The sequence below is a fragment of the Palaemon carinicauda genome, chromosome 7, assembly GCF_036898095.1.
Source record: "Palaemon carinicauda isolate YSFRI2023 chromosome 7, ASM3689809v2, whole genome shotgun sequence".
NCBI lineage: Eukaryota > Metazoa > Arthropoda > Malacostraca > Decapoda > Palaemonidae > Palaemon > Palaemon carinicauda.
This window is the reverse complement of record NC_090731.1, coordinates 107878337-107890836: the sequence shown is the minus strand read 5'-3', so window position 1 is coordinate 107890836 and position 12500 is coordinate 107878337. Positions and strand designations below refer to the sequence as shown.

The 12500-nt window shown below is 32.7% G+C and overlaps 1 protein-coding gene across 1 annotated transcript in view; it reads right to left on the bottom strand.

Annotated features, from left to right (window-relative positions):
* Positions 1 to 12500, bottom strand: part of LOC137644477 (glutamate receptor 1-like) — a 1072045-nt gene that overhangs the window by 342190 nt on the left and 717355 nt on the right. The window contains exon 6 of the mRNA XM_068377451.1: positions 360 to 480. Coding sequence (XP_068233552.1) covers positions 360 to 480 — 121 coding nt within the window. The remainder of the gene's footprint in view (positions 1 to 359; positions 481 to 12500) is intronic.

Genomic DNA, 12500 nt, shown 5'->3' with positions numbered 1-12500 from the left:
ACTATATTACAGGCTAATCCAACAACTATTAAGTAGAAGAAAGGGGCAATGGCAGACTTTATAAGGTAAATGGACATTGGTAGGACATTAAATGAGATTGAGAATGGGAGATTATAGATGGGAAAAAAGGGTAGACTATTTCCAGGCAGATCACAAATGAATCAGAAGAAAGAGAAGACGATTGATTGACGAGTTAATAAAATATCTGAGGCCTTCATTATGCAGTGGAGCTGCAAGGAATGATGGTGATGATGATGATAATAATATAAATTGATGTTATAATATAACAAGATGTAGCATCAATTATTCTTATTGATATATAAGACTAAAAATTTTCGATACGTACAAGAAATACTTACCAAACCTGATAATAGATAATGGTAATTGCGACGTCCCATGTGAACGTCCTGGACATGTCCTATGATGAGTTTTTTAGCCATTTCAGTTCCACAGTCTAATACCACATATTTATTGGACCACCTGTCAACGAAAGTATCTTATTAGCATTTTATATTTAAAGAAGAAATAAATAAATGTAGATATCCTTGTGAAGAAAAATACACACTAACACGTAAAATCACACTCACACCCTTAAGTTCACACACACTCACACACAAACTCTGATCGTTTGTTTGGGCGTCTGTGTGTATGCAATTATGGGTGTGACACACACACACACACACACACACATATATATATATATATATATATATATATATATATATATATATATATATATATATATATATATATATATATATATATATATATATATATATATATATATGAAAAATTTAGCTCATTTTGATGTGATTATCATATTCCAATAATAATTATACGTTTAATAAAATATTGTTTGGATTCTCTTACCGACCTAGGGACCAGAGCCCCAGGTAAATCTACTCAAAGGCAGTATCTTCTGACTGGCCGGGAATCGAACCCAGGTCGACGAAACAGTGACATAGCACTTACCCACGAAAAGAGATAAAAGTCAATGATAATTATTCTGTGCTTATACCTGTCAATTTTTTTTCTTTTTACTTAAATTTAAAAAAAGAAAAAAAGAAACATCTTCACTATCGTAGCTAATTGGTATTTTTGTGACTTGGCATTCGAGTAATGATAAATTTTGCACGTTTAGACGTTTTTTTCATATTCAAATAAACCATATATTTTTTTCATATATTATTATCTGGGTTCCCTGACCGACATACATATTTATGTATATGTATATATATATATATATATATATATATATATATATATATATATATATATATATATATATATATATATATATATATATATATATATATGATATGCATCACTATCAAGGTAATGAAAAATTCCCAAAAGTCTATTTCCGTTTTTGGGGTTGATTTGATTGCGGGAAATTGCGTATCCTGTGATCTGGGAGTGATTGCCTTAAAGGTTAAAGTTAAGGTCAAACGGGTCTTTTTGCAATATCGTTTTAACTGATTTGAATAGAAATAGTGTCAAAAAGTAAGTAACTGGATTACTTATCTTCTGATATGCAACATGGTCAAGGTCAAGGTGGAAAAAAAAAAGTCTCTTTGCTTGATTTTTGTGAATTTTTATGTGCCTTACATGAAACTTAGAAGTAGGATTAGGCATGATCTTAGGACAATGTATCGGGTTTTTGGAGTGACTGGGTTAAATGTAAAGGTCAAGGTAACAAAGAGGTAAATAGCGCCCTTTTGGTATATCGCGGAATATTTTTATCCCATTTGCATAAAACTGTTGCGAAAATTTGCGTAATTACACTGCCTATATTGTGATTTGGAAGTGATGAGGTGAAAAGGTCAATGTCAAGGTAAAAATGTGTTTCTGCTATATTTTGGTAAATATTCATCCATTTTGCATGAAACTGGTGTCAAAATGTACATAATCTAGTTGTGTATCGTGTGACATAAACCGGATTAATATCAAGATCATTGAAAGGTTAAAAGCTTCCTTTTGCTATACCAAGGTCACTTTTTTTCTGATTTTCATCAATCTAGTGCCAAAATTTGACTAATTCTTACGATATACAACGAGATATAATGACCTCATTTCACTTTTTAGCGTTAGTGTTTGAAGGTCTGTAGAAAGTGTAGATTTTTTCATTATAAGTCCATTATCATCTGATTTATTTGCATAACAACGGTAACAAAAGGGGCTTCGGTGAAGGTATGCGCACTTCCGAGTGCTCTTTATAGTTATATTTATTATGTCTTAAGTAGGAGAATAAAGTACATATATTCCATTATACAGATATTTGTTTTAACCAAATAAACATCCCTTTAAAGACATATAAGTTAACAGTGTATAACAGAGTATATGAACTATCACATTTTCTCACAAACACAGGTTTAGCATTGGAGATATGGAAATTGCCGCATAACTATTATTTTCAGGGTCATGTAAACAAGACTAGAATAGGCATTTGGTAGAGTGGATACCTTCGACTTTATGTTGTATATCACAGAGAGGATATTGAACTATGCATTTTTTTTCACTAGTTTTGTGCAAATTGTATAAAATTTGGCAACGGTATAAGCAAAAGGAGTTTTCTACCATTTCGTGACATTGACCTCTTGTCCGGCCAGGAGTTAATTTTATATTGAAGGAGTTAATAATTGTATGATTAGCTATTTAATCAGTTTTTCATTAATTAAACAATAAAGAGACAAATTAAGTTGGTTGATTTCGTGACGGTAAATATTTGATTTTATAGAGAGCCGAGAAAAAAGACAAGAACAATGGTAGTGAATACGTTAAAATGCTTATATTGCAAAAACCCTAAACGAAACATTACCCATAACAGGAATCAGAGGCGTGACTCAATCGACACAAATGCACGCCCAGCTTCCGAATGAATCGCACTGAGGAGCGGATTACGTGACGGAACCGACATCACCAAGACGCAATGCAAGAGGACCATAATTAAAGGAACAGTCACATGACGTGACATGAGGTTATCACACCTTAGATTGGCTGCTTAAGATTCTGCGAGGAAGCAGGAGCAGTCTTCCTTTACCAGTGAGCACAGTAAAAGGTCCTAAAAGGATCTCTGGCAGTTCCCCTCATCTTCCCCATCTTGGGGTGAGACTCCACATCAAGTGCCGATGTGATTTTATAATCTTCAAGGACTGCGGTACAAATTGACCACACAGCAGAAGGAAAGAAGTAGGAGATTTCCATTTTCACCTTCTACCCTTGAGGGGGGAAAATGTGTTTAATTCCTGCCTGATATGTAGAAGTCATTTATCCAGAAGATGTGCCTATAGAAGGACACCTGTCCAACACCTAGTTCCCATCATGGCTGGTCAGGGGGATCATGGATTTTAAAACCCATTGCAAATTGTGAGGCACCAGTTCACGTTTATAGCCTTCCATTCTTCATGAAAATTAATTTGTTATCAGCTTTATGTATTAAATAAGCTCTGTAGATATAAATATAACGTTAAAGTTCAATCAGTATAAAAATGAAATAGAACCTGCACCGCATTCTTGAGGGAACGATATGAATGGTATCAATTGCACTGATTTTGATTTATGACATTAATAACTCAGAAAAACTTATAAAATAATAACTAAACATAATATAATGAAGCTCTGATTAAACATATCTGCCCCAAAGAGCTTCAAACTTGACCTTTGACCAAATTATTTTCATAAGGAGGAACCAGCACTTTTTGAAAATCTATTGATGTTGCTATATCATGTGGTAAATCACAAAATAAGAAACTATTCTATATAAATTTTTTACGTGTTTCGTGCAAAATTGAAAAAAAAGTAACATTTATTACACGATAACCTTTAAAAACTTTTCCCTGACTTTGACCATAATTATGTGGTTATATATATATATATATATATATATATATATATATATATATATATATATATATATATATATATATATATATATATATATATATTTATAAAGATATATATATATAGATATATGTTAATGCAGAAACACAAATCCATCTAGTTGGTAAACCAATGTTGTTACTTTTGTAAGTGGTAGTTAAAAAGTTGAGAGGTGTAAATAAGTTACGATTTCAGCTTACTTCCTAAAATTATGAAGTCTCTTTGGCAGTTCAAGCAAGGTCTTCAAGGAGTACAGTTGTATATATTTCGTTATTCAAAGGATTCATTTTGGGCACACAGATGTAAGTTTTTTGACGAACTTATATATATATATATATATATATATATATATATATATATATATATATATATATATATATATATATATATATATATATATATATATATATTTGTTTTATATGTCTTATTCATTTAAGCATTAAAAGGCGTAAATTGGTTTATTTATGACATTGAACATTTGATTGTCCTATAAATATGATAAAATGTGATATAGTCAAAGGAGGTTTAAAGTGGCTATGAAAGTGTCTTGCTCAGAAAAGTATATTTAATTAGCTTTGCAAGATGTATTAAGGTACATCATGTCACCGTTATGACTTATTGAATATTATGGGCTATTTGATAATGTACAGTATTTAAAGTTTGTAATAATTCCTTTCAGGAATGAACCTACTGTTACTACGGTTACTACTACTACTACTACTACTACTACTACTACTACTACTACTACTACTACTACTGTTAACGGAATAAAGGTTAAAGTTGAGTTTCTGTGTGTGTGTCGCCCGTAACAATAGTTCATTCATCTTTAACATGAATACGGATCAGAAGGACAACGTAGAAGACAATGGTGACGCCAAGGAGAAGTTACGCATCCTCATGAACAAACAGACTGCTGCTCTCTCTGCCCTCACAAAGAAACGGAATGAAGCCAGCAAGTGTATGGAGAAGCCTGATAATCTCCATTTAGTAAAGACAGGCATGGAGGAGCTTGAGGAAGGGTTAAAGAAGTACAAAGACTGCCACAGTGATTACTTGTCTCAACTACCTGTCAACGAGCACCAGTCAGAAATCAAAAGGTTTGAAGATACAGAACTGTCTGCCTTAGAATTCAGATTACAGGTGCATAAATGGATAGCCACAACAGAAGCAAATTTGCAGGATTCTATGGACGGATCTTCACTGCGAAGCAGGTCACATAAATCCAGGAGGTCAGTTAAAAGCACGGCATCAAGTGTAAAGTCTTCTCTCATACAGGAGAAGGCAAAGTTAGCTGGTTTGCTTGCACAGAGGGCACTGCTTGCGAAATAAACAGAAATAGCCCAACAACAGGCAGAATTAAAAGCCAAGGAAGATTTGTTAAAGTTGGATGGTGAAATTGAAGCAGCAAGGGTGAGGGAGAAGGTGTTCCAGGAAGAAGTTATTCCATCGACAGACAAAGTTTTAAACCATGAAACACCAGCATTTGTTCCCAGTCACAATGTGCATCAAAATAAACCCAATGTGACCATGCCTTTTCTACCCATGGCACCTGCCCCAGAGTCATTCTACCAAAGTCAGCAACAGTTAGCAGCGGCTATGATGCTGCCTCATGCTGAAGTGACCAAGTTTTGTGGTGATCTTCTTGAATATGCATCATTCATGTTGGCATTTAATGACCGCATTGTGCCACACACCACATCAGACTCCAACAGGCTGTATTTCTTAAATCAGCATCTAGAAGGAAAGCCTAAGTCACTCATAGCTGGGTGCATGTTTATGAATGCATCTGAAGGATACATTGAAGCAAAAAGACTTCTGGACAAAGTGTATGGAGATCCATACAAGGTTTCCATGGCATACATAGACAAGCTAACCAAGTGGCCACAAGTGAGAGGTGATAACAGTGAATCTTTGCAGGAATATGCTTTGTATCTTGTGAAATGTAATCATACCATGCAGTCATTATCAAACATGCAGGTTTTGAATGATTCGCCAAACCTTCAGAGGGTGATTTCAAAGCTGCCAGTGTATATTCAAAAAAAGTGGTTGGATCATGTGATAAAGCTCAGGAAGCAAGGTGTTTGTGTGTGTTTCACCACATTAGTGGAATTTGTGCAGAATGCAGCAGAGGCAGCAATGGGTCCTGTATTCAGCAGGGAAGCTTTGGGTAAAGTGTGTGTTTTTTCAAAGGCAAAGGCAAATCATGGCTCAAGTCAGACCAAGCAAAAATCGTTTGCAGTGACAGTGCAACCATCAAATTCTGTCAACCAGTATACTAGGAAAAGCCAACTCTGTAGTGGTCATCATGACCTTGAGGAGTGCCCTCAATTTCTGCACAGGAGTGTGGATGAAAGACAAGAATTTGTTAAAGACAACCGTCTTTGCTACAGTTGTTTGGGCAATAACCACACCTCAAAAAGGTGTCCCAATCGACGGCAGTGCAAGCCATGTAATAAAAGGCATCCTACCACTCTGCACATTGAGAATTTTAGGATGCTTGACAGCAACAGTGCAATTGTGTCACAAGCTAGTGCACAGTCTGAAAGTACAGGTGAAGGTTGTGCTAAGGGTCAAGATGGTACTCGAGGTGAAGGTCGCACTCCAGGTCAAGGTAATACTCAGACTCTAAGTAATGTGAGGTCTTCTGCATGTACAATTTCTGATACAGTGTTGCAATCAATCTTGCCTGTGCAATTACGTGTAAAGGGTAGCGACAATGTAGTACAAACTTATGCCTTTTATGATACGGGTAGTACAGGTTGTTTCATTAAAGATAGTATCAAGGATCAATTAAACTGTAAAGGTATTGAAACAGCTATCAAGTTGCAAACAATGCATGGGACTGATACGGTTAAAACCTTTATTGTGAATGGTCTTGTTGTTGCTGATATACATGGTAATAATGATGTTGTATTACCAAAGGTATTCACACAAAAGGATATTCCAGTTAATCATGATCAAATTCCAAGGTGTAAAGTGTTAAAGGATTGGCCTCATTTATCAAGTGTTATTAATAAGATACCAGTGTATCAGCCAGAGTTAGACATAGGAATTTTGATAGGTAGTAACTGTCCAACAGCTTTACAACCTTTAGAGGTTGTACCCACTTCAGGTTATGGCCCCTTTGCAGTAAGATATTTGCATGGATGGACAGTTAATGGGCCTGTACATGTTAAGGTTAGTTCAAATGGGGTTTCATGTCACAGGTTACTTGTATCTGATGTTCAACATGTTACTGACTGTATTACTGTTGAAAGTATTAGGAAGTACTTTGAGTTAGATTTTTCAGAAAGGGATCTTGGGTCAGTTCCTGATGAGCGTGGCTTATCTTTTGAGGACACAAGATTTGAGAAAAGGTGCCAGGATGACATTGAATTTAGAGATGGTCACTTTCAGCTACCCATGCCTTTCAGAGATCCCAATGTGAATCTTCCTAACAATAAGAAGCAGGCTGTTAGCAGAGCTAAGTGGCACAGGAGGAAGATGAAGAATAGTGAAGATTACAGGCAGCAGTACACAGCATTCATGAACAAGTTGTTTGAAAAAGGCTATGCTTACAAGATCCCAGATGATGAGGTCAATAAGATTCCTGTTTGTTATCTTCCTCATCACACAGTTTTTCATCCCAAGAAAGGGAAGATTAGGGTAGTTTTTGACTATAGTGCCAAGTTTGAAGGTGTGTCATTAAATGATGTTCTGCTACAGGGTCCAAACCTCACCAATTCATTGACGGGAGTACTCATTAGATTCCGGCAGGAGGTTTATGAATTCATTGGAGATATTGAAACTATGTTCTTTCAAATAAAGATTCCACCTGAGAATCAGGACTATGTTAGATTCTTGTGGTGGCCTAATGGTGACATCAATCGACCTCTTGAAGAATCCCGAATGGCTGTTCACATTTTCGGAGCAATCTCATCAACGAGTATTGCAAATACTGCATTGAAGGCCACAGCAGACAAAGCAGATGAGAAGTATGATTCAACTGTTGGCAACACCATAAGGCACAATTTCTATGTTGACAACTGTTTGAAGTCATGTGCTGATGTTCCTACAGCAGTGAAGTTGGTGAAGGATTTGGTATCTGCAACTGGTGAAGGAGGATTTAGGTTAACTAAATTTGTCAGCAATTCAAGTGATGTCCTTAAAGCTTTGCCTGCTGAAGATTGTTCGGTCGAAAGTGACAAGTTTAATATTGACATGGAGAGTTTAATGACAAGAGCCTTAGGAATGTTATGGGACCTTAAAGAAGACTCATTCAAGTTCTCAATTGAGCTCAAGGATAATCCATTCACCAGAAGAGGATTGTTATCAACTATCTCATCATTATATAATCCCCTTGGGTTGCTCTCTCCAATCATCTTACCAGCCAAGAAACTGTTACAAGAATTGTGTCAAGGTAAGAGTTTGGACTGGGATGAGAGGATTCCAGATGAGCTAGCTGAAAGGTGGCAACATTGGATAAAAGGTCTTCATTTACTGGAGCAGCTTTCAATACCAAGATGCTTCAAGTCAAGTGGGTTTGGTAATGTGACAGGTTCAAGTCTTGTATTATTCAGCGATGCAAGTACAGTTGGTTATGGTGTTGCAGCATACCTTGTTCTTCACGATGGAAACCAAGTTCAGTCAAATCTTGTCATGGGAAAATCAAGAGTATCTCCCAAAAAGGTGGTGACTATACCTAGGTTACAACTTACAGCTGTAACTGTGTCTGTCAAGGTTGCTCAACACATCCTGAAGGAGTTGGAATTTACTGTAGGCAAGTTAGTGTACTACACAGATTCAACAACAGTCCTTCACTATATTCATAGCAACACTAAAAGGTTCCCTGTTTTTGTAGCCAACAGAGTCAGGGTTATAAGGGACTACTCCCAGCCTGAGCAATGGTGATATGTAAACTCCAGTGATAACCCTGCTGATGTGGCATCAAGAGGTATTAGTGTACATCAGTTTTTGCAGTATGACGAATGGTTTCATGGCCCATCATTTATTGCATCTGATTATTTGCCTTCACAGGAGTGTGTGTGTGCAGATTGTGTTGATGATAAGAGTGAACATGTGTCTGCGGTCACAATTTCTGAAGAACATCATGGGTTTGCAAGATTAATTGAATATTTCTCTTCATGGTCAAGGTTACACAGGGCAGTTTCTGTATTTCAACAACTAAAGTCAATCCTTAGTGGTAAAAGGAAAGGTTGTGTAACCACTGATGCTGAAAGGGCAATCATAATGCATGTTCAACGGGAGGTGTTTGGTGATGAAGTGAAGGCTTTATCAAGGGAATTGTCAGTTGGCAAGAGTAGTCCAATATATAAGCTTGATCCCTTTCTTGATTCTGAGGATGGATTATTGAAGGTTGGAGGTAGGATAAGAAGGTCTGACATTCCACAGTCTGCCAAACATCCCATACTGTTACCAAAGAAGCATCATGTGACTACATTGTTGATACGACATGAGCATGAATTATTAGCTCATTAAGGTAGAAACCATGTTCTCTCAAATTTAAGGCAGAAGTATTGGATCATCAATGCTAATGCAACTGTCAGGAATGTGTTATTTCATTGTGTTACTTGCAGGAAGTTGAAATAACCAGCTTTGAGTCAAAAGATGGCTGATCTTCCAGCAGACAGATTGGAACCCTCACCACCATTCAGTAATGTTGGTATTGACCTCTTTGGACCCTATTACATCAAGGAAGGAAGAAAGGAGTTAAAGAGGTATGGTGTGATATTTACCTGCTTGGTTAGTAGGTCAATTTATAAGGAAACTGCAAACACTTTACAATCTGACTCTTTCATAAATGCTTTGCGAAGATTTGTTTCTCGAAGAGGTCATCCCAAGGTTATCAGATGTGATAATGGAACCAACTTCCATAGGACTGAGAGAGAACTTAAGGCAGCTCTTGATGAGATGGAGGAAAAGAAGATTGAGAAGTATTTGTCGCATCATCATATTGAAGGGAAATTCAATCCACCTGCAGCAAGCCACATGGGTGGTTGTTGGGAGTGCCAAATCAGAACAGTTAGAAAAGTGTTGTCTGCACTGGTGAAGGAATTTGGTGAAAGGCTAAATGATGAAAGTTTACGGACTCTGCTTTGTGAGGTTGAGAGCATCGTCAATTCAAGACCGTTAACCACTGTAAGTGACAGCGTAGATGACCTTGAGCCTCTAACTCCAAACCATTTGTTGATTCCAAAATCTTATGTGATCCCTCCCCCTGGCTTGTTTCAAAGGGATGATGTTTACATGAGGAGAAGGTGGAGATGCGTTCAATATCTGACCAACCTGTTTTGGTCAAGATTTAGAAAAGAGTATTTGAGCACTTTACAGACTAGACAAAAGTGGAATGAAGCAAGAAGAAATCTAATTGTTGGCGATGTGGCCTTGGTAAAGAGTGATATTGAGCCAAGAAATCACTGGCCAATGGGGAGTGGTAGAAGGGCGAGTGATAGAAGTATACCCTGATGACAAAGGAACAATTCGCAGTGTCAAGATTAAGACACTCTCTTCGGTTATTGTCCGTCCTATTCAGAAGATAGTGTTATTAGTTGAAGGCTAGGATTTTCATGTTAAATGTAACGTGATATTATGTTGTTCTTATGGCCTATCATTTGATATTATATATTATTTGAGTTATGAAGATGTTTAATTTTGTTTAGGTGAATAAGTGAATAATGGAAGTGTTTTGAATTCAAAGAGTTTGTATTATAACTTAAAGGTTATTTATTGTGTCTGCATGTGTAGGTGTATATTTTGATAAACAGGTTTAATCTGTTTATGAGGCTGAGTATGTTAATGCAGAAACACAAATCCATCTAGTTTGTAAAACAATGTCGTTACTTTTGTAAGTGGTAGTTAAAAAGATGAGAGGTGTAAATAAAATACGATATCATCTTACTTCCTAAAATTATGAAGTCTCTTTGGCAGTTCAAGCAAGTTCTTCAAGGAGTACGGTTGTATATATTTCGTTATTCAAAGGATTCATTTTGGGCACAGGTGTAAGTTTTTTGACGAACTTATATATATATATATATATATATATATATATATATATATATATATATATATATATATATATTTATATATATATATATATATATATATATATATATATATATATATATATATATATATATATATATATATATATATATATATATATGTTTTATATATCTTATTCATTTAAGCATTAAAAGGCGTAAATTGGTTTATTTGTGACATTGAACATTTGATTGTCCTATAAATATGATAAAATGTGATATAGTCAAAGGAGGTTTAAAGTGGCTAAGAAAGTGTCTTGTTTAGAAAAGTATATTGATTTAGCTTTGCAAGATGTATTAAGGTACATCATGTAACCGTTATGACTTATTGAATATTATGGGCTATTTAAAAATGTACAGTATTTAAAGTTTGTAATAATTCCTTTCAGGAATGAACCTACTGTTACTACAGTTACTACTACTACTACTACTCCTACTACTACTACTACTACTACTACTACTACTACTGTAAACGGAATAAAGGTTAAAGTTGAGTTTCTGTGTTTGTGTCGACCATAACGATATATATATATATATATATATATATATAATATATATATATATATATATATATATATATATATTTAAATATATATATATATATATATATATATATATATTTAAATATATATATATATATATATATATATATATATATATATTATATTATATATGTATAAATATATATATATATATATATATATATATATATATATATATATATATATATATATATATATATATATATATATATATATATATATTATTATATATATATTATATATATATATATATATATATATATATATTATATATATATATATAATATATATATATATATATATTATATATATATATATATATATATATATATATATATATATATATATATATATATATATATATATATATATATATATATATATATATATATATATATATATATATATATATATATATATATATATATATATATATTATATATATATATATATATATATATATATATATATATATATAATATATATATATATATATATATATATATATATATATATATATATATATATATATAATATATATATATATATATATATATATATATATATATATATATATATATATATATATATATATATAGTATATATTATATATATATATATATATATATATATATATATATATATATATATATATATACTATATATATATATATATATATATATATATATATATATATATATATATATATATATATATATATATAATATATATATATATATATATATATATATATATATATATATATATATATATATATATATATATATATATATATATATATATATATATATATATATATATATATATATATAATATATATATATATATATATATATATATATATATATATATTATATATATATATATATATATATATATATATATATATATATATATATATATATATATATATATATATATATATATATATATATATATATATATATATATATATATATATATATATATATATATATATATATATATATAATATATATATATATATATATCTATTTT